The sequence below is a fragment of the Anopheles moucheti genome, chromosome 3 (genome assembly GCF_943734755.1).
Source record: "Anopheles moucheti chromosome 3, idAnoMoucSN_F20_07, whole genome shotgun sequence".
In the NCBI taxonomy this organism is placed as follows: Eukaryota; Metazoa; Arthropoda; class Insecta; order Diptera; family Culicidae; genus Anopheles; species Anopheles moucheti.
This window is the reverse complement of record NC_069141.1, coordinates 86,606,608-86,628,209: the sequence shown is the minus strand read 5'-3', so window position 1 is coordinate 86,628,209 and position 21,602 is coordinate 86,606,608. Positions and strand designations below refer to the sequence as shown.

The following is a 21,602-nucleotide window of genomic DNA, read 5'->3' as shown; positions in this document are numbered from 1 at the left end:
ACCAATAAAAGTTTGCTCCGTATTAGGTGTGGTTAGCTTCCTCTTTGGTCCTGGTTTCCTACGGGACTCCATCTGGGATGCGTAGATTTTTTTGCGACGGGAGTTTGAAAAAGAGCCCTCACAAGTCACTCCCAAAACAACCGCAACGCAAGGACATCATCTGCGATTCATTTATGGAGTCTTTGGAATCCTGTGTAGTACCATGGCAATACCTCGGCAAACAAGAGGAAGATATTGGAACCCGTACTTGCAAGACAACTTTCCGGATATAGGACAGCAACGGACATCGGACATTCACTTTTGGCATTTCTGATATTCAATTCTAACGAACTTACGGATATTTTCAAACGAGCATTAGTCTATCAAGAAAATGTTCGCCCACGGTTACAATTCAAGCAAACCCGTACAGCACGTCCAGTCAAATTGTTGATAAGAAGCAACCTGTCAAACGGAGTGCATCACAAGTTTAGCCAAGCACGGGGTTTTGGTACGCTTGTACCTTCTTCTAATAACATCCGTGCTGTAAAGAAAACATTGCCTTGGTGCCGCCAAAATTGTAAATCGATTATTGCCTCCCTTGCACGTTGTCTGTCAACGGTGAACTCGTTTGCCTATCTCTAGACCGACCAACGCGCGACGAATGCTCCTGTATCGGAACAATCTTCTAAATTACCCAGCATGAGTGAACCCGCATCATTAGGCGTGAAGAAAGAACCGAAAGATGTATCCAGTAAGCAACTGAGTGGCGCAGGTTCGTCGTTTTCGAACCTGAATGACGATGGTTTTCCGGCGGGTCCGTCACTTAAATCGCCTACCCCGGCGGATGATAGCACCTTCTTGAGTGACGACGATTCGAAAACACTTACCATGCTGGAACCGGTGAAGAAGGCCGCAGGAGGAGCGGCGAAGAAGAGCTTTCCCGCTGCTGCTAAGGTTGTTCCGAAACATTCAAATGTAAGATTGTAATGTGTAAAGGAAATGATTTATAAAAGCATGTTTTTATTTATCTGTCTGCAGGCACCTCGTATAACACCGGAGAAGAACGCACTGGTGGATAATGGTAAAGCTAAGAAAACACTCGACAAGGAGTCGTTTTCGAACGATAGTATATTAGAAAAGATGCGCAGCAAGCTTAGCAAACAGATCGATCGGAACCCGTTGAATCCCGCACCCAGTAGCCCACCGTTGGACATGAGCGGTGCAATTGAGATACCGCAGGATCTTATACTGAGTAACGATATACCGCAAACTCCGATCGCGGCCCCAGATACGAAAGAGAGCAAGCTGGATGATCACGACCTGATCGCCATTCTGGAGGGCAATGTTGTTGCGATACGTGAAAATGCATCTGAGATCGAGGTATGCGTTGGTTCGGAAGAGGCGAAGGAATCGGGTGAAGAGATGGAGGTTTTATCCTTTGCGATTATCAATCCGGATGAGCTGGAGCACGCCAAAAAGGAACGGGAAAAGGAGATTGCCCGTCGCCAGATGGAAAGCTTACCGTTGCTGCCGAAAGTGAGAAGACCGCGCACTAAAACGGTTCCTAAAAAGGGCGCTAATCAATCAGACACACTGGTAGAGGAATATCCAATAGAGGTTAAACAAACGCCTGCACAGATAATAAAATTGCCCCCAGGCATAACCATCAAGGGCCAGACCACGATTAAACCGCTCGTAAAGATTCCACTGGACAGAGGTTTGGAGATCAAGAAGGAGCCACAACCACCGGAAGCAATTAAAGCGACGTTAAGCAAAAATCTAAAAGAAAAGCTGCCAAAAGATTTGACATTGTCTACTGTTCCGGTGAAGAACACGGTACATACCCCGGATGGTTCGCCCGAAAGCTCGCTGAAGAAATCACAGCTGGTAAATTCACTCGTTTCGGACTGGGATGATGAACCGGCGGTTCAGCGTCAAGAGGTGGAAGATGCGTTAATGCAACCGCAAAACGAATTACCTACGTCTGCACCCATGAACGAAACACCAAATGAAACCGATGGGCAGAAACAGTTCATTCCGCCTATTCCATTTGCAGAACCGAAGCGGGTGATAAAGCGCAAAATTATATGGGATCCAACGGAGTCGAGCATACCGTTCGCAAGCTTGGTCAAATCAAACCGTGCCCAGTCGACAAATTTAAATGCAAATCCTCCGACAAATTTGATTCCGCTGCGTCGCAAGCGGGCGGATTCGGTGGCCGTGCAGATGATTGACAACACGCCCCAGTTTAGTATGGTGGAACCGGTTCGACAGCGAGCTAAAACACCGGAACTGGGACAGGTCATTGAACGGAAAACGGTTCCACCGTTGGTGGTAAAGAGCGAAGAGCTAACAAACGATCTCAAGGCAAAGAAAAGAAAGAAAAACGAAATCGAACGTTTGCTCGGGGACGAGGGCGCCATCAACATGCTGTACGATGTGGAGTGTGAAACGAACCGCAAAGATCTCCTTAAAGCAACCGAAGTAGACACGAGCGATGAGGACGAGAAATTGCTTGCTAAAACAAAAATCATAACCGATGTAGTCATAAATCAGGGTAAATCGCCAAATGAGTCGACAACTCCTCAGGGTTTACGCATCAGGACGAAGCGCTCGACCACACCGATGAACCAAGTGGTAACCCCGCCCACGAGCATCCCTCAAAACAGCACCAAAGCGTCCGTTTCGCCACCCACCTCGACGTCCGGATCGATAAACAACCGCTCGGTGAAAAAGTCCACAAATGGTACGGCCAGCGTCCCACCGATAACCGGCTCACGCAAGCGTAAAATGACAGCGTCTGTCGCAAAGGAGTGGGAATACGTGTACAATGCACAACGGAACGACGATGCCATGATCATACGGCGGCGCTCGAACAGTAGCTACTCGAGCGGTGCTAGTCCACGCCGTTTAAGCTTCGACCAAACGAACGAAAGCGGAACTGGATTTGGGTCGGAAAATTGCACCTCCCCACAAAGCGCAACCAACAGCAAAGCATCCAACCAACAGCAGCCGGAAGAAGGGTTCTTATTTGCCAAACCACCCAATAAGAATGAACCACAGCGCATGGTTACGAAGCCGCCTGGTACGTCGGCCACCGAGGAAATCAAGTTTAATCCTTCGCTGGTGGCTAACATGAGGGGTAAGCTTACGAAGGTGCTGAAAGGCTTGAAAGCGGGTCCGTTGGCAACGAGCACACCCGGACAGGATGAACCGTCCAAAGGCACCAAACAGCCAGTCAAACGCAAGCCCACTCCGAGCGGTTCGGTCGATGTGGTGGATTCTCCCTCGAGTGTAGACGTATTGCCGAGTAGTAGCAACGATAGTTTACACAAGCAGTTGGAACAGCTTAAGGAGATGGCATGCGTCAAGCAAGGAAACTATGCGGAAATAGTACTAGCGTCAAAGGGAATCATTAGCGAAGAGGGAGGAAACACTTTGACAAACGTGTTTTCGCTGGAAGTAGGTTTCACATGTTTTGAACTCTGAATCTTACAAACAGCAGTATACATCGTTTTTGTACGTTCTTCCAGCTGATGCACGGGTTGATCGACGTCTTGACCACACTGCAGCGCGATTCAACCGTACGCGCCGTACTGATACGATCGGCTGGTGAACACTTTAGCCGCGGTTTGGACGTGGGACATTTAATACAGCCAACCGAAAAGCGGAAAGTAATTGCCGAAGAAATGAGTGCGTGTGTGATGTAAGTGGTTTGGTTTCCTTTGGTGGAACTTTGAAAACAGGATACATATTAAGTGATCGTATTTCTTTTTGCTCTTTCGCAGGAATTTCCTCAGGGTAATCATTAGCTTCTCGAAACCGATCGTAGCGGCCGTACACGGTGATGTGCTCGGTATGGGCGTAACGATACTGCCCATTTTTGACTTGGTAGTCGCCCAGATGGGTAGCAGTTTCACCGCGCCGTACGGACATTTCGGATATCTGCCGGAAGGCATGGGCGCATTCACCAGCTGCCGAACGTTGAAAGCAAAAACGGTACGTCCACAATTGAAGCAACATTTCTTTATGGCACAGCTTAATTCGGTTTCTGTTTTCCGGCAGGTGGCGGATCTGTTTATGCAGGGCAAACGTTTGACGGCAACGGTAGCGTTGGATTACGGGCTGATAACGGAAACGGTACCACCAGAGCGTTTTGAAGATCGTGCCCGTGCGGTGGCGAAAACGATAGCCTCACAATCCGTGCAGGTAGGTTGAGCGCACTTCACCACCAGTCGTAATCGTAAATGGGGACGCACCGGGCTAAGTATGCCGGTCCTTGATAAAACAGCTCACTGACGTCATCTTCGTACTCGTCCAGATCGAATTTGCACTGGTGCGACATTGGGCAGGTGCAGCGATGATAGATAAACCCGTAATCGCGTCGCCCATAGCCACAGAACTCGTGCGGTGCGCAACGTTTCATTGCTGTGAAACGAATGGAAGCGATTTCGGTGACACCGGGTGTTGGTTCGGTCGGTTGTTTTCAAGTACTTACCTACGCATTTGTAATTTTGCACCACCGTAAACAAGTGCCGTGCATCGTTAAAGTCTTCGCCAGACCGATTGTGAAACGTCCAGTAGCTCTGCCGATGGTCGCACAGACAGTCGACAACGATCGACACATTTTTCACGCCGTACGATTGGTACAGAGTTTTGCGGCGCAGTGCAATCTCACCGTCGCGGCACGGGCGCAGATTGCGCAGCGGTGCGCAGAACTTCATCTGCGTCCGGCTGTTCACATTCATCACGTTCCCGTGGCGTGTATGCACCACCGGGCAGCTTGGTGTATTTAGCGGGCACCTGCACACTTTGTCCACCGTACTCGGCATCCAGTGGCGATGATGAACGATGTTGCACACCTCATTCTCCCGGCATGTACCCATCATTGTGTCCTGATGTGTATTTGTTTTTTTGCAAGAGAAGAAAAAGCTTCTATTATGCGCGGAATGTGTAGTTTTGATTCATTCTTACATAATCTTCATAATGATAACGATACGAGAGAGTCCCTCGTGTCAGAAGTATGGTAAAGATCGTTACGAAGAGTAAACTCGGAATCAAATCGTTTGTCGCGCAACCACGTGCAACCATCGTTTCACCAGAAGTTTTCGGGCACGCGGACGTTTCTATGCGATGGTTGCGATGAGCCGCGAAGCGACGCGACCCTATTAACCGACTGATGATCGGCCAAGAAACTGATTCGGTCTGCCAAATCGTACGCAAGCCAAACCGTTCGAACGCACGAGCTCTGCCAACCGGACGAGCACACCACGGCAAGGAAAACCATAAATAAGCGGGCCAAAGCTATACGCCCAGATTTGCAAACCATGCATGCTCTCGATTTGCTCGCTCTTTTCTTCCTACCGGTGGCCAGCGTCCAGTCGGGTGTGCCGGAGAAGTGGTAGCTGGGAAACACGATACGTTCGGAAATACACTTGTTCAGAAAACCACCTGCAAGATGCAAGCAAAGGTCTACAGCAAGCAAGCGCCCGCCGATCGTGTCGATCGAGTGTATTGGAATGGATGAAAAACGAGCGTCAGTGTTTGATGGTTTGGTGTTACAAGCACACAACATTGATCGCTTTCGGGAACATGAAAATGTTGTGGAAAATAAATCTTCCACACAAAACCCGCAGCCCCGAAGGTGATCCGGAAGATGGTTTACGAAATTTTTGCCAGTGGAGTGAACACGAGTGCCGCTGTCAATGATCCTTCCCTAAAGGCATACCACGGCACGTCAACTCGAAATGATCCATCACCATCGGAAAAGCGGAATGCGGAATGGGAAAATCCGCGGTGACGAAAAGAATCGTACCGGTTACCAAATGCCGCGCGTGTGTTTAGATAGAAATGAATAGATACATCCGTTGCGGCGAACCATTTAGACAGGCGGGAGACATAAATAAACAAACCTTTGGCGTGGCCCCATCATCATTCTCATTAAGATCATCAAACAGTTTTTTTTCCTGTTGCGCTAAGTGAGTGGGGGGAAAATGAGCGGATCACGTTACGTGCGTTGATCGTGCGTTTGAACGAATGCAACTGTTGCTTGGATGAATGTTTGTTCTTTTGCACGCACTCTCCCTCTATCTCTCGATCGATTCACACCAACGCGGCGAGTGATTTAAAGATGTGTTATCCTTGAAGTTGATTTTATCTCTTCGTGGGGGTGATTGAACCAATAGGTTCGGTGCGATATTGTTTCTGAATGTTATTTGAAAAATTCGCTAATGGGAAAATGGTACACGATGGTATGGAAAAGGTATTTCTGTGACGTTTGTTCCTTACCGGACAATTGGCAAAAATCTGGCCGTAGTATCCAGCTGAGAATACTCAATATTTTTAATGTTCTTCTTGTGGCATGCCCAGCTAACCAGAGTTCTGTGAGTGTTTTACTTCCAGAAATAAAATGTTAATATACTGACTACCATATATCGTAGATCTCGAACCGGATGAGAGATCTTTGTCAGTTTTGAACGCGATCCTTGTAGCGGAGACGTACATGAGTTCTGGAATCTAAAAATATGTCATCTTAACAACATTTCATGGACTGTTAGCAACCTTCAATTCTTGTGAGATTCCACCGATCCCAAAATAGGTGAAGACCTGTACGACTTCAAGTAGACTTCCCCGACTTCAAAAAAATTCCTGCTATGGATTACTTTTTACCAGCTGTGTGGGATTTGAGAAACAATTAGTGTTTAATGTCAACAAATCAACAATATTTTTTCTAAGATCTCCAAGGAGAGCAATGTGATCTCCTTCGCTGAGATCATTGTTCATTTCGGGTTTGACTGGTTTGGATTTGGCTACCAATGCAGTCGTTATTAATAGCATAAATTATGTTACAATCTATATTTATGATCCGTCACGCATTACCGCTAGTGGCAATGCACTGGCTTCATGTGGACGTATAATTTTAGATATATACACACACACCCATGAAAAAGGGATCCCCCTCTTTTCATTCACCCGCACGCTACCGATGGGCGATGTCGAACGTGATCTAAATAATGCTTCCCTTTCTCAAAACTATGAACTCTATTTGGATTTTATTAACCATTTTGTGTTTCTTTTTATTCATCATACAGGCGATGCAATCTATTAAACAACACCTGCGTCGAGATCTTATGGCCAAGCTGGAGGCGATGTTGTGGTTGGAGAAGAAAAAGCACTCCGAGCAATGGGTAACGGCCGAGTGTCAGCAGAAGTTTAAGTTGTTCGTAAACAAGAAAGGAGAGCTTTGAAATTCTTGCATGTAATGTGTGAGGAAAAATCAATAATCAGTAATACGTACAACATGGTCCGAGATTGTACAGTGACGTGTTTTTGCAATGGTAGCATTCGTCCATACCATATCTATATTACACACATAAGTTTCTATAGGTTTCAGCAAGTTTAACAAACTATCTGTTAATGATTTGAATCGTTGTATCTTCCATTAAACCGAAGGTTTTCACGGCAGTTATATTAAACAAACACACACCTTCAGTGCCTATGCCCTTTACACGTAACTTTCAGTTCAATCGTTGATGAATGGTAAAATGATCGTGACCTTTTTTAATTAATTTTGCTACTTTCTTCTTTACCTATTGAATTACAGGAGGCTAACGAGCTAATAATAGGCGAGTAAGATAATATTATTTAAACAAAACGAAAGGGGCAAACAGTGCAACCAACAGAAATTGTAAAGTGCAAAATAATGATGATGAAGCATGTTCAGTTGAACTACGCGACCAGCAGGAGAGTAACGAGATGCTTGAATAGCAAGTTTTTTTTCTTTCACATAAATTCACACATATTTTTTACACTTTAATTCATATCGGGAACCACGGAATGTCTGTAGAATCATATAGGTACAACAAAACACAGTTGTAATGCAATGGGGTTTTCTTTGCAACGAAAAACCAATCACTGAGATGTTTGATTATAGATATACCATTTAGCAATACTGATAAGAAATATATTTTGAGCTGAATTTGTCTGTTTACATATTGGAGTACCTGCAAATGGTGGATTCTTTTGCTAATAAAAGTATGCTTTCATTTGGTATCCGAAATGTGCGCTGAATCATTTGTAAAATGTTTCTCCATTATCTGATTAAATTATTTTTTTTTTTTAAATTATCGTTTGAACGGCTAGGTCATATATCTTATAAACTACGCTTAATATCTAGTAGTTCACCAATTCGGGGTGGGACATTTCCTTCTCTCACCATTGCGATGCACCTTATCCCGGGTGAACTCGGTAGGAATAGCTGCATCATTTTGGAGTCCCTCTTGTCCTCCTTTTTTGGTGGGCTTTACTTTCAGATTATATCGACATTCAGACTAGCCGTCTGCGGCGTCCTTTGGTCGGAGGTGAGTTTTAGAGGTCTTATGTTCGGCGTCGTGACCAGCTTGCCAGTCAGCATCTAGGGGACCTTTAATTCGTTGTCGTCCGTGTGCTCCAAAGGCCAAAGGCTCCCCAATGTATCCTCGACAACAGCAATAGAGCATATAACAGCAAGGACAACAGAAGCGAGGGACAAACAGCTGTAACAAGGACTACACAAAAGGAAGAACAAATAAGAACAAACGATAGTGCGTACTACCTACAGGATGGGGAAGGGGAGGGAATCATAGGGTGATTCCGATCTCTTTGGCGAAGTCGAACAAAATCCGTGAGTACTCGTAGTCCGCGAATTGGCACAGCAGCAGATCTTCCTGATGCCCGAACGGCTGTTAGAAGACCGGGTCTTGCGGCGTCAAATTCACCACATGACCAGAGGATGTGATCGATGTCATGGAATCCAACACTACAGCTACAAACCTTGAAGTCGGACATACCTATACGTTGAAGGTGCGCATTCATTGCATAATGGTTCGACATAAGTCTAGACATCATACGAGTGAACGCACGACCTACCGGGAGGCTGTGAAACCAAGGACGCAGGGATACCTGTGGTGAGATTGAATACGAGAACCACCCGAGCTCATCGTCATCCCACATGCTCTGCCAGCGAGCCATGCATAGCTGTTGTGGGGTGCAAAGTAACTCGTGAGGGGAATCGACCTCTCAAAAAAGTTGCCATCAGAGGCACCTCGTTTGGCCAAAAGATCTGCCTTTTCATTTCCGGAGATACCGTAATGAGCAGGCAACCAGATAAGCGATATTTGGAACGCTTGGTTGTACAGAGAGCTTAGAATATCCAAGATTTTTCGGAAAAAGTAATCAGAGCTCTTTATAGCCTCAACTGATTTCAGTGCTTCGACAGCGCTGAGGCTGTCTGTGAATATAAAATACTGATCCGAAGGACTCGCACTATCAGTAAAATAACGGTCCTTATACTGTTGGTCATACTTATCCACAAAAATGCTGGGAATTGCCCTCCAACGAAGTTTATTAGGAATGTTCTTCATTTCCTCCCTCATCGAGGTATCGATTACTAGAAGGGAATTGTAGGACTCCGGTAAACTGGCGCAGTTAATTGCTCTTGTTGCGCTAGGGTTTGCCTAGATACAAAATCATATACATCCATGATTCCAACTCGTATTCGGAAACCACTATAGTCAGGGAACTGCCCGATTCGCCGGAGCGCCTCCTCAATCCTCAGAACCTATACCGGATGTCCCGTTAGGACATTTACGTCAGCGACGAATATTTGAATCTAGCAGCAATCGAAAGCAGCCCTGAACAATATTGAGCTACCAGGGAAACCATCTGTGCATGACGCTCGGCGTAATCTATATCGACCATTTGCGACTAAAATGCAGTGTTTAATTTAAAAATTACGATTTCCACTACTCATACTGAAATACGTGTGTGTAAACAAAACGTAAAAATTATAATTTTAAAATCCAGTAACCTTCCAAAACGTCCAAATTATTTGTCACTGTTGACGTATTTGAATGACGTTCGTACATAGGCGGCCGCCGTTCTGTCGACGTTCCATCTTCGTTTATTGCACAAACTGATAACGCCGGCAAATCATGTCGTTGAATCTTGGAGATCCATTCCCGAACTTCAGTGCCGATACCACAATCGGTACGATCGATTTTCACTCGTGGATAGGCGACAGCTGGGCCATTCTGTTTTCCCACCCTGCGGATTATACGCCCGTCTGTACGACGGAATTGGCGGCGGTCGCGAAACTGGTGCCGGAATTTGCCAAGCGCAACGTAAAACCGATCGCCTTATCATGTGATACGGTAGAATCGCACCGCGGATGGATCGAGGACATCAAAGCGTACGGCCAGCTGGCCACCGGTGATGCTTTTCCCTTTCCCATCATTGACGATTCGCACCGGGAGCTGGCGGTGAAGCTGAACATGCTCGATAAGGATGAGATCGGATCAGCCGGTTTGCCGTTAACGTGCCGGGCAGTGTTCGTAATCGATGCCGGTAAGAAGTTGCGGCTTTCGATCCTTTACCCGGCGACAACGGGACGGAACTTTGCGGAGCTACTACGCACGATCGATTCTATGCAGCTGACGGACAAGCGGAAGGTTGCGACACCGGCCGATTGGATGCCGGGTGACACGTGTATGGTGCAACCGACGGTTCCGGAGGATCAGCTGCAGTCGTTGTTCCCGGCAGGTGTAAACAGTGTCACATTGCCATCGGGGAAAAAGTACTTACGCAAAACGGATTGCCCGAAATGATGCTGCTGAATGTTAACTGCTGGATACTTAAGCATGTGCATACAAGTTCTTATTGCCAGTACAGGGTGAAGTTTTGTATAAATTGTTATTTCGATTGACCAAAATCATTAATTGGATTTACACTAATATATATGTTTGAAAGCCGTTTGTCTCCAGGCTAACCAGCGTAGCAGTGTGTATGGTGGTTGTGATTTATTGGAATAACTTGAAGAAAAACAAAGGTCATTTAATATCCGACACAAAGATGTACTGGTCCAGGATAACCGCAGAAAGGTACTGCTCCAAATAGTTTCTCGGTATATCCGCGACACGGGTAAAGATCTCTAAAAACCGCAGCGCGGATAATGCTTCAACGCCTATAGCGTTTTTCGCTCTGTAAATAATGAAAATTGATTATACTTCTGTTCCGAACTACGCCACGGTTATCAAGGAAACTTACTCTAAATTAGCGTGCACAAACGAGAGCACATACTGGCACAGATACTGCAGGAAAATGTCCGTCTCAGTCGCATCGAACTGCCGCAATACGGTTAGCAATCCGATCGTAAGCGGATGGCCATCGATCGATTCGTTTTTTCTTTTCGCTACTAAACTGTCCACATTTTCCATGTATTGTAGCTTGGGCAGCGTTGAAATAAGAAACAAGAACAGTACGAGCGGTAGGAAACGTGGTGGTTCCTGCTTGAGGTACACCTTCCGGTAAGGATCGTACAAGCCGGCGAACAGCAGGTATGTGTTCAGTTCCGCTACCAACTCGGGACGTGGGAGTGGTTGAGTTTCGTCGAGCTTGTGACGCTGAAAGTCAAGCAGAATAGCCCTGAATAGGGAGGAAAATATTAGTTTACATTAGCCAACCTGCAGATTATCAAGTTTTTACAGGCCATTCTTACTCGTTTAACGTTCTGAGGGAAGCTTCCAGTTTGGTTGCCCTTATCTTACAACTACAGTTGAGTTCCAGCGCAAGCTGACAGCGAAGTGTTTGTTTCTGGCCAATTTTCAACAACCAATCGCCAGCCGAACTGGAGCTAAAGAAGCGTGACGTGTTCGAGATAAATGTTGGATAGGTTTTTGCAGGATTGCCCACAATGTCCGTACGCTCCAGGTCACTTTTAATTCCCGCAAACACATCGCTCCAGTTTGCTTCGTGTTGAATTTTGCGCTGAAGTGTACCGACGAGCAGGGTTTCCAGTTCGGATTTGAGCATCGCACCGTACAGCCGATCGAGTCCGATCAGTCCAGCAGGACCGAACGTTTCGTTGATTTTGTTGGCGAATTTGTTCGTTAGCAGCAGCTTGTGCGTTTTGTAGTCGTACCAGCTGGAGCAAATATCAATGTAGATCGTTGTTCTAATGGGAAAAAGAAAAGTAGATAAGAAAGGGAGATTCACCGGCCCAACGCTACTCACTTTGGATCCGTAATACGCAGAATCTCTCTTGCCAATCGTCCCATGAAATTAATCGACGTCATGTCGATTGGTTGATAGATCGGAATTGGTACCAAGCTTCCGTCAGGGTCATCAGTCAACCCCACACCAGGCTGTTCCCATTCGTGCGGTTTACTTTTCAGAAACGGTTGACATTCCTTCTCCACGTTAAACCGAATGATGCGGGCCATCTCCTCGTTCCAGATGCGCATACAGTGAATGTTGAGGTAGTCCTGCACGTACTCAAACGAGCGCCGATACCCGTGGATGATCTTGTGCAGCGAGTCTAACTTTGGGAACAGTTCCGATTCCTTTACCTTTTGACCAAACACAAGCTGCTGATGAAATGCATCGGCAACATTCTGCACCAACTTCCTACGTATGCCGTCCTCAAGCAGTTTCCTCGAGTCGAGTTCAACCACCCCAACGAGCGTGGTCTGCATCGCCAGAATGCCTTCGGTAAAGGTGGACAGTGTGTAGGTAAGCTTCGCTATTTGGAACCGTTCCTCGAACTGTGCGTATTCCTTCATGCGTTCCTTCTCAAGCCGGGCCGGAAGTTCCTTCAACACGTTCGTCTGCAGGTCAACGATTTGGGCCAGCAGGGTAAACATCGTTTCCGGAATGATTTGTACAACCTTCCGCACAAAGTTCGCTAGCTCGTTGCTGTAGTAACGCGACACATCGATCAGATGTTCCGATTCGGCTTGATTCAGTCGCAGCAAAGGTATTTCCAGTGCCGATGCGAGCTTCAGGAATGTGGACCGTAGCTTTATCACCAATCTCGGCTGGTGGCGAATGTTTTCCTGCATCATACCGGTATACCCATCGATCAGTCGCCAGGCGTAACTAAAATCTCCTATCAGCTGCAGATTAATCAGATCATTCTCCTTGATGCTGATCGTATGGAACATTTCGTGCAGATACTGGCGCGTCTCGACGATGTGCTGTTTTACCTGCATGTTGCGATTCAGCCCGTGAAAATCCTGCACCTCCTCCAAGGCTTGCAAAAGCTGAATGATTGTACGCCCGGTTTGACTCAAATGCTTTTCCTCCCTGCTCAGCCCATCAATCTCTTTGCGCATGTTCGCGAAGCATCGGCTAAGGCTGTCGTTTTTACGTGTTTTCACAAACGGACGCTCGCCGGAAAATGCATCCGCTAGGTCTTGCATACGGTCGGTGGCTTCTCGGCGATAGTCCGCCCACCGATCGTCTCGTTCCTCCAGCAGCCGCTTCAACATCTCACGCACCTTCAACTCTAGCTGGCTCGTGTTGAGCAGTAGCTCAAAAAATAACACACCCCGAAACTCTATCTCCTGCTCGATAAGTTCCCGAACCTGGCGGCATCGTTTCGTGGCTGCTGTTGTACCGACGTCAATCGTGTTGGCACTGCACGTGTGCAACATTATCCAGCGCACGGTAATGTTACAGTCGCGTACCAAAGCCATCACGCGCGGCATGTGATCGAGTAGGTTCTGTTCGGTTAGGTTCCCTTCGCGCAGAATGTTGCGGGTGCGGCTAAGGAGCATTTCCATCGATTGCTTTTGCCGGTGACATATTTCCTTCAGATTTCCATTGTCGAGCGTGTTGGTGAGTGCCGTTTTGGCAGCTTTAAATGGTTCCCAGGCACCTGCAATATGGAAAAAGAGGGTTGCATTGACGGTCAAAGGAAGAAACAATTGGTTGCATACTTATCAAATTAACCGTGATGCCCATGTAGAGCGATACGATCCAGTTGTTTGAGAAGAACTTGTCAACGATTTCGCGCATTCGTGCCGATTGATTGTGTAGCGTTTTAGGAGAAAAGAAAAGACACACGTACAGCATTCCGGCCTGGTTTGCGAGGGCCGTTGAATGTTGTTCCGGCAGGGGATAAACTGCTATTTGATTGTACACGTCATCCGATCGTAGCCGGCCAATGACCATTTCAATGTACAGCGCACTGATGGGGACGCGGGCGAAAAAGTCTTCTGGATAGCTGACCACTTTACGGCCCAGCGTTCCACCATTGCTACCGGGAACACCATCGTTGAACCCGGTCGAACGAAGTAGCTTGCAAACTTCGTCGATGCTGCTGTCACTGTGGGTTTTCAGTGCACTGTAACGGTTGTAAGACACAAGTATGCGCTCTCTTACGAGGCCGGGGATGTGTAGATCGACTACTAGCAGCATCATTCCGTACAGGTACAATGCTTCACACTAAAACAGAAGGAAATTGATAAAAAAACAACCAATGCCGTTCGGGAAAATGTGCATTAGTCCTCTACCATTAGCTGTTTTCCTTCCGCATCCTGGAACACCTTCTCCATCGACTGCTGTATGAAGAGGCCTGTGTTCAGTTCCTCAATGAACGTATTCAGATCCTTCACGTACTTGTGAATGCTTTCAAACACGATGTAGAACCGATTAAGCGTGACGATGTAATTTTCCCGCAATTCTTCATCGAGCAGCCGTAGCTTTTCGTCAGCCTCGATCTTTGCTTCCTGTGCATCGGCAATTTGAAAGTACCCAAAATCTTTAAGAATTTCGCCATACTTTTGCTGTTCGTCCTTCGTTTTCAAGCTGCAGGTTAAAGAGGGAATACGAGTGTTTTTGATTTGGTTTAGCATTGAATTAAGCCACTGTAACACCCAACTGCTCACTAGAATAGGTCCGGTACGTAATCCTTCAGCCGCAACAGTTCGCATATGATAGTGTTGCCTTCCGCAACGATCTGCAGAATCGTTTGACCGCACACATTATTCTCGGCAAGGAATTCCGTCGCCATCGCGCAAGAACTCTATTATCAGATGATTTGATAATCAACAATGTTCGTGAATCATAATTTAATAAACAAACATCAGAAGTAGGGGCGGAACAATCAACGGAAATTGAGCAACTACGATGGGCGCAGGGTCGCTTGAACCCTTGGTTACTTGAATGGAGTATGCGAGCACACAGAACAGCTTAGTTAACGAATCAACATGCGACATTCTGTAACGTTTCTTGTATATTTTATAATGCATGTCTATATAAATTGTTTTGCTGGCTGTTCATACCGTATTTGCATTTTATTTGATACAGTTTTCAAAAGTTATTCATGTTTGAATAAACACTGTTCTATGTATAACATCCCACAGTGCAATGGGAGAGGGCAGCTGTCAAACAACGCGCTCGACATTTGACAGGTTGTCTTCAGAAGAAATAATCCGCCCGATTGGCGTCTTCGGTGTGAAAAAGTTGAAAACCGGAAATTTACAGCAACAAATCGCTACGGAGTGTATTCGCCGTTGGTTCTCAATTACCAAAAGGTAAGTGTATCGATTTGCAGACTGCGTATGTTTTCTATGGTGCGATCGATTGTGGTATGTTCTATCTAGAATTTAACGCTTGCATTGCGTTGTGATGCCGAAGAGCGCTTGCTCTAGTGGAGGAAGTGAAAAAGTGGCAATACTTGTAAATCCTGCCTAATTGAAATGGTTTGTCCCGCAAAAGAGCTGCATGCAGCAAGCAGGTGTCTTTTCGCATTAGATTCCAAGTGTAAACAAACGTGAAAGATAGTTTACGTCTTTTTTGCGCTCAACCAAGAGCCGTCACACGGGAAGCTTGACGCGTAAAAGCTTTCCCTTGCATTTGGTCCCGTGCGTGCGTCTCCATGTGGGTGTGTGTGTGTGTTTATGAGAGGAAGGATGCAAGAGCGGGAGGTATGATGATTTTGAGTGACATTTCGTTTTCGGCGCGACACTAATTGTTCTAAATTCTGCATCTAATCGATAAGGGTGGTTTACGTTGATGCATTTTCGATGCGGTGTAGTTTTTCCCGTCAGATTTGAATCTATGGGAAAATCTGCGCCTATGCTTGCTGCGGTTCCATGCGAGAACGGGAAGCCATTTTGATTTATGCTGCCTAGATTGGGCACGCAGGAGTGAATGTGGCATGCGGTTTCGCGAGATTATTACATCCCCATGCAGAAATAAGCAGCTTAGCACGGGTCTAGGAGTGATTGAATTAGCTAACCAGGCAGGGAATTTTGTAAACAATTAGGATAACGGAGCATTGGTGAAAATGTATCTTATTTGACAGTGGCTGTCATGTTGCAGCATAGCACATTCATCACGACGCATCGGTGTGCGTCGTGTGCCTTTGCGCGCGTGTGTGAGTGAATAATGTATCCCCAGAGAGAGAGGAATTTGTAGTAAAATGTTCCATCTCCTTGTACATTTTACGAGTGCTGTAAATATGAAAAAATGTTTTTCATTCATAATTCTGAATGCTGTATTGTTGTACTGAGTAGATGGGTTGTAAAAAAATTGTTTGTTAATTTGACATAACGCGAAGAGAAAAAAAGCGAAAAAGCACGCAATGCGCCGTTGACAGACAGCTGACACATTACACGCACACAAGCGTACGCACGCACACTACAGCTTGCCTTGCAGAGCGGCGCCATTTTGTTTTTGTCGTACAGCGTGAATCGACCTAGCATCATTGTACACGGCCAGAGGTGGGCATTGTAGATGCTGCATTTTGCCGCGTTCGAAATAGACAACTCGTTGTCAGCGCTGACAGTTCTCAAGTAGCCATCGGTTGGCTTTGTTGTTTCTCGTACGTGCGTCGTCTCCCAACAACCTGCTTTCTCCGCTTCTCTTCAAGCACACACCAGTCAAAGGATTTTTGACAGCAGAATAACATTCACGAGCATTCAGAATTGTGGTTTTTGTGCGAAACATTTGCTATGGTTTCGATACGTTGAAAATGTTTACGCTGTCGGTGGTTGATGTGGCAGCAGCCGGTGGTCAGTGAGAAATTGTATCAGGAAACGGTGTGGCTACAAAGAAGTGTTTCCCCTAGCAGAGAGTGGTGGTTGTGAAACGAAACAGTGGTTAGTTTCTTTTTTTCACCCCACATACAGCTATCTACTGTGCACGTACGCAGCAAACGAGCTATGAACGAAGTGCAGGAGTGGACTATATATCATATCAAGAAGTGACTAATATCTTCGATTTTCGAACACTATTTCTGGCCAGATAAAACAGGACTCTAAAAGCTACTACATCGAGCTGAGTGACACTGCTAGCGCAAGTATCGACAGTGTCCTCCAGTACGTGAATCAGCAGCAAAGCGGCGATTCTAGAGGCAAAAGGACGGAAACCCAACAGTAAGCCAGTAGCAGTAACGCAGGCGGCTGATACCACCCCCTGTGCCCAACTTTTTCGTTGACACCCCCGTACCAAAAACAGCCTCAAAATTGAGGAAATCGAGGAAATCGTGGAGACCGAGGTTATCCTCTCTCCTGATGAGATGCACCATGAGGAATTCGAAATAACGATGGTACCTATGGAATCGACAACCGTGCTGACGCCCTCCGGTGGAACGGGCACGATGAAGCGAGATGTGCGGGACATGGTGCGAGAGGCCACCTTTCAGACCAAGCTGCTAATGCAGGAAAACGAAGGTACGTACGCTGTTTGCAGTAGAATACGATGGTCCTAATTGTGCGTGCGTTATCTCTGGCGAAGCAAAGTTATTTCGCCGACCGTTAAAAGAAAACCAGTGACAGTCTTACAGCCGTGAATTGCTTTGATTTACCCTCCGTTCGATTCGTAAACAAGAGAACTATCAAAATATGTGTTGCATAATTTTCAACGTCAAAAGATGTCTGATGTAGGAATGAACGAAGAGCGGGGAGTTTCTTTATTCGTTGCGGGAGGTGAGGCTAATGTCAGACATGTTTTCATGCCTTAGAATAGCCCTAAATGGTCTATCAAGCATCCCTGAGATGGCCTTTTATTGTAAAGTAATGTATAAACATGTTGCTAATGAAAAAAATGTGTGCAAAAGACTAGAAAATACGGGATAAAATGTAGAACCGATGCGGTGCTTCTCATGTGTCAGGGTGACATTTCTGAAGAAATCCAACATGGCGCCCGACGACAGCGGCGAAATAATGCTATCGAGAAACAGGGAAGAATGCTTGAGTAAAACCAAATTGAAAGCGATAATCCGTATGGGCGCTATGATTAAAAAATGATTTTTGACCACGTTTTGTTTATAAGCGATTAGTTATGGTTAAAAAGGTTGTGGCCAACTTGCCTAATCCAGTAAATTTACGTAAATTTACGGCGTACATAGAACGCGCCGTAGCTATATGTTGTTAATTTACACCACGCAACTGTACATGACAAATGCTGTGAAGCGCGTACAGTATGTGTGTGTGTGTGTGTGTGTTGATGAGAGCATAAATTTTATACAGTGGCACATATAGAAATATATGATATGCCCTAAACACATAACAGCGCTAGTTTTCCCTTAAATGAATGGCAAATCACCAAAATAAGATGCAAATTAAAGCATGGCCTACTTCAGTTGTTCGATTGAACAGTGTTCGTGTTTCAATGCTTCTTGGCCTGTTTGTCAGTTTGACATATTTTATCAGCTGGAATTGAAAGTTTTATTGAGGCTTTCAATTTTATGTTTATGTTTTGATGGTTACGTTATATGCGCGCGTTTTTTCATTCGTGAACGTCTTGTTTTGCTTACACGGTTAACCAATTATCAGTTGTAGTTTTGTTTTGTTTTTTCACTGTATCTCTCTTTTAATGTCGTAAAGTCGATTTATTCGCATTATCTTATCATATTTTTCTTTTCTTTCTTCGCACACCCGCCCGCATATGCAGCCCAAGACTATCATTTCCAGCATGCGTCGAGCGCCGATGATACGGAAGGATCGGACCAGGAGCACACGATGGGCGACATGACGTTTAAGACCGATCCGGATGGAAACGATACAATGAACTCCAGCAACCAAAGCTCAAGCCGAAAACGCCGCGGGAATCTTCCAAAGCAGTCGGTAAAAATTTTAAAACGATGGTTGTACGAACATCGCTTCAACGCATACCCGACCGATGCTGAGAAGCTTACGCTGTCACAGGAAGCCAATCTGACGGTGTTACAGGTAATGTAGCGTAGTGTCCCTTTTTTGAAGAATGAAACCAATGTTTTAGCAATAATTAAACCTGTAACACGCATTTCGCAGGTGTGCAATTGGTTTATTAACGCGCGGCGGCGTATATTGCCGGAAATGATTCGTCGTGATGGGCATGATCCAATGCACTACACCATCTCTCGGCGGGGCAAGAAGTTAAGCGGTCAGCTAGTGGTGGGGCACGATGGGCAGAATCCGCTTACGATGAGCCCAGCGTCTGAAGTGATTGTCGGTGCGACGGAGGAGATCATCGAGGAGGAGGAGGTGATCGAGGATGGCGTACCGCACATCATCACCAGCCACGGCCAGCAGTTTGTGCAGACACCATCCGGATTGGTGAAAGTGGAAGAAGATGTAGACTTTGAAGATCACATCATCTATCGGTAAGCATATTATGGCTGGTTTTTGAACAATTGAAAATAACGCTGTTTTGTTTATCAACGTCAGTTCGGACGACAGTAACATCGAGTATGAGTACGCGCAAAGCGAAGAAGAGATGCCAGTCACGGAGCAGGGCGACTGGGACGGCATAATCCGTTATGCCAATGAGAAGGATGAAGAAATTCCTGAAGAGTAAGTGTTGTTCGTGCGTTGTAAATGGCGATAGTAGTCACATATTTTGAAACGCCTTTTGCTGTTACAGAATTACGGAAGAGGAAGTCATTGCATCGGATGGCGGAGAGAATGATTTTTTTACCACGACGTCACACACTAATCTCGCTAATATACCCCTTCAGCAAAATGCGACCCATGTTACAGGTAAGCAGACGACTTATGTCCGGTATATTGCTTAAAAACTCAAATGTGTCGTCGAAGAAAATAGGGAAAAAGTGTGAAAGACATTAACATTAATTGAATTTACTTTCCCATGCTCACTTTTATTGCTTTCCGTTTATCGACATCGAATGATGATGATTGCCTAAAAGGTGCAGCTCGCCCAACTGTGACGACGACTGCTGCCAAAATAATTACATCTACACCAGGTACTATTACTGCAAGCTTAATAAACAACTCAACGCTTGAATGTATGCAATTGTGATACGAAAATGAACCATTTTTTGCATGGACTTTTTTGTACTAACATACTTTTATTTCCAAGCTTTATTTTTTAAAGTCCGTGCTTCTCTCTATCGATTTATTGATGCTTGGGTTCGGTTGATTTAAAATGTTATGTTTGTCATAAAATTCTTTTCCGCTAACGATTTTACATTACAAATGTATATCTTCTGAAACTTTACAGTACCATCAGGCATGCAGCGAGTGATTATCGGCCAGTCGAACGTTATCACGACACAGGGCGGTACGCTGAAACTTGGCGACAACTTGACAGCCGTCCCGTTACAAGCGGCCCTGAAGGCGGGCCCCAAGAAGCTGACCGTCGTGACTAGCTCCGGCAAAACGACGACCGTGACCGCAACGCCGTTGAGTGAATCGAACGCGAAGACGATAACGGCCACACTATTACCGAGCGGTAATAATGCCAACAACAATAACAACAATTCCCAGAACACTAATCCACATACGACAACGGCAGTGAAGGTAAAAGGTAAGTTGGCGTAGGGAATACAGGGAGAAAGAAACCAAATGAAGCAGCTAAAATAGACAAATGCGAAGAAGAAGCAGTCGAACATATCCTGTTAGTAATTAAACAAGTAACATTTGTACAGTTGTCGGACAACTTTGTTTGTAATTAATTTCATCTCTTGCTGTCTCATTTGCTTTTTGTAGGTGTAATTCGCGACGATAAGGATCAGTTCAAGTGTTTATACTTGCTAGTGGAAACTGCCGTGGCCGTGCGCCAGCGAGAAAAGGAGCAGGATGATGTGCACGTTCTGGGCAACTAGAATGATGTTTTGTCTGGATCCGGTAGCTGCAGTGAACACTGGCGATAGAACAGATGAAACCTGTCGAAACAAGAGGCACACGATGCAGCATTTTGTGGTTTTACCAAGTCATGAAGTAATGTAGTCGATGCGTTGGGTAACAAATGTATACCCGCCACCAATCTGTTTGCATCGTGAGAATGTGTGGTTTTACAACGGCAGGTGATGGCTACGCGATCGTCGATGTGGAAGATATGTGCTTGCTATGTTTGGAACGGAGAGGATTGTATATATGGATATCTCTGTGTGCTCCCCCGGTGTGATTGGTAGAAGGGATAAAACATTCATTTTAGTACGTATCACATAGGGCGATATGCGTTTGTGTTTGTGTACACAAAAACTAGAAAGATGTGCATGAGCATGAGGAGAATCGATTAGTTTTTAGAGCAAAAGAGGACGTAACTTGTGAACGTAGATAAATTCAATACTAAGCGACCGTTCATATTATGTTTAGACATTTTTTTTTAATGATAGCCGATACATCCAATTGCAAATTGTATCGGGGAAAAGATAATGGATGTAAAAAAATATTTTTGGTTTCGTTAGAACGGCCGCGCCTCATCGACTTATTTTCACCACGTAGCCGGATAGTCAGTCCTTTCTACGGGGATTTGGTCCAGGAGGGATTTTTCCTCGGTCGGCCGTTCTAATGAAACAAAAAGAAGTAGGTTTTGTTATGCTTTTCTCAACACTTTTTCCCCTCTTTTTAATTCTC

General features: G+C 45.6%; 5 protein-coding genes across 9 annotated transcripts; 3 read left to right on the top strand and 2 right to left on the bottom strand.

Annotated features, from left to right (window-relative positions):
• The first annotated feature begins 502 nt into the window (after nucleotides 1-502).
• LOC128301612 (uncharacterized) lies at nucleotides 503-7,978 on the top strand. The gene is made up of 6 exons (XM_053038185.1): nucleotides 503-933; nucleotides 1,018-3,441; nucleotides 3,513-3,685; nucleotides 3,768-3,978; nucleotides 4,045-4,188; nucleotides 7,071-7,978. The coding sequence occupies exons 1-6, from the start codon at nucleotides 679-681 to the stop codon at nucleotides 7,224-7,226; spliced, it is 3,363 nt and encodes a 1,120-aa protein (XP_052894145.1). The 5' UTR covers nucleotides 503-678; the 3' UTR covers nucleotides 7,227-7,978.
• LOC128301614 (uncharacterized) lies at nucleotides 4,019-5,133 on the bottom strand. Its single transcript, XM_053038186.1, has 3 exons — nucleotides 4,954-5,133; nucleotides 4,478-4,874; nucleotides 4,019-4,407 (listed from the first exon to the last, which is right to left on the bottom strand). The coding sequence occupies exons 1-3, from the start codon at nucleotides 5,068-5,070 to the stop codon at nucleotides 4,205-4,207; spliced, it is 717 nt and encodes a 238-aa protein (XP_052894146.1). The 5' UTR covers nucleotides 5,071-5,133; the 3' UTR covers nucleotides 4,019-4,204.
• Nucleotides 7,979-9,898: 1,920 nt separating the features above from the next.
• On the top strand, nucleotides 9,899-10,791 carry LOC128300415 (peroxiredoxin-6). The gene has a single exon (XM_053036457.1). It carries the CDS (start codon nucleotides 9,951-9,953, stop codon nucleotides 10,620-10,622), a length of 672 nt encoding a protein of 223 aa, XP_052892417.1. The 5' UTR covers nucleotides 9,899-9,950; the 3' UTR covers nucleotides 10,623-10,791.
• On the bottom strand, nucleotides 10,763-14,809 carry LOC128300414 (WASH complex subunit 5). Its single transcript, XM_053036456.1, has 7 exons — nucleotides 14,685-14,809; nucleotides 14,310-14,604; nucleotides 13,734-14,241; nucleotides 12,028-13,672; nucleotides 11,513-11,968; nucleotides 11,062-11,439; nucleotides 10,763-10,995 (listed from the first exon to the last, which is right to left on the bottom strand). The coding sequence occupies exons 1-7, from the start codon at nucleotides 14,807-14,809 to the stop codon at nucleotides 10,845-10,847; spliced, it is 3,558 nt and encodes a 1,185-aa protein (XP_052892416.1). The 3' UTR covers nucleotides 10,763-10,844.
• A 436-nt stretch (nucleotides 14,810-15,245) lies between these two features.
• Nucleotides 15,246-21,327, top strand: LOC128301829 (uncharacterized). 5 transcript variants are annotated; one of them, XM_053038466.1, is made up of 9 exons: nucleotides 15,246-15,332; nucleotides 17,047-17,474; nucleotides 18,697-18,974; nucleotides 19,056-19,387; nucleotides 19,452-19,577; nucleotides 19,648-19,763; nucleotides 19,937-19,987; nucleotides 20,245-20,550; nucleotides 20,733-21,327. In XM_053038466.1, exons 2-9 carry the CDS (start codon nucleotides 17,321-17,323, stop codon nucleotides 20,846-20,848), a joined length of 1,479 nt encoding a protein of 492 aa, XP_052894426.1. In that variant the 5' UTR covers nucleotides 15,246-15,332; nucleotides 17,047-17,320; the 3' UTR covers nucleotides 20,849-21,327. The 5 variants fall into 5 exon arrangements, with proteins under 5 accessions (XP_052894426.1, XP_052894423.1, XP_052894427.1 ...); XM_053038463.1 differs by having other exon boundaries at nucleotides 19,931-19,987; XM_053038464.1 differs by lacking the exon at nucleotides 15,246-15,332 and adding an exon at nucleotides 16,408-16,523 and having other exon boundaries at nucleotides 19,931-19,987.
• Nucleotides 21,328-21,602: the final 275 nt, after the last annotated feature.

Coding starts and splice junctions, on each gene's coding strand:
- LOC128301612 (XM_053038185.1), top strand. CDS start 679: ATGAGTGAACCCGCATCATTAGGCGTGAAGAAAGAACCGAAAGATGTA. Junction 934..1,017: donor GCTTTCCCGCTGCTGCTAAG/GTTGTTCCGAAA, acceptor ATCTGTCTGCAG/GCACCTCGTATAACACCGGA. Junction 3,686..3,767: donor GAAATGAGTGCGTGTGTGAT/GTAAGTGGTTTG, acceptor GCTCTTTCGCAG/GAATTTCCTCAGGGTAATCA.
- LOC128301614 (XM_053038186.1), bottom strand. CDS start 5,070: ATGGTTGCACGTGGTTGCGCGACAAACGATTTGATTCCGAGTTTACTC. Junction 4,875..4,953: donor GTTATCATTATGAAGATTAT/GTAAGAATGAAT, acceptor AATACACATCAG/GACACAATGATGGGTACATG. Junction 4,408..4,477: donor GCAAAATTACAAATGCGTAG/GTAAGTACTTGA, acceptor TTCGTTTCACAG/CAATGAAACGTTGCGCACCG.
- LOC128300415 (XM_053036457.1), top strand. CDS start 9,951: ATGTCGTTGAATCTTGGAGATCCATTCCCGAACTTCAGTGCCGATACC.
- LOC128300414 (XM_053036456.1), bottom strand. CDS start 14,809: ATGGCGACGGAATTCCTTGCCGAGAATAATGTGTGCGGTCAAACGATT. Junction 13,673..13,733: donor CATCACGGTTAATTTGATAA/GTATGCAACCAA, acceptor TCCATATTGCAG/GTGCCTGGGAACCATTTAAA. Junction 10,996..11,061: donor TTTGTGCACGCTAATTTAGA/GTAAGTTTCCTT, acceptor CATTATTTACAG/AGCGAAAAACGCTATAGGCG.
- LOC128301829 (XM_053038463.1), top strand. CDS start 17,321: ATGCACCATGAGGAATTCGAAATAACGATGGTACCTATGGAATCGACA. Junction 17,475..18,696: donor GCTAATGCAGGAAAACGAAG/GTACGTACGCTG, acceptor CCGCATATGCAG/CCCAAGACTATCATTTCCAG. Junction 20,551..20,732: donor AACGGCAGTGAAGGTAAAAG/GTAAGTTGGCGT, acceptor TGCTTTTTGTAG/GTGTAATTCGCGACGATAAG.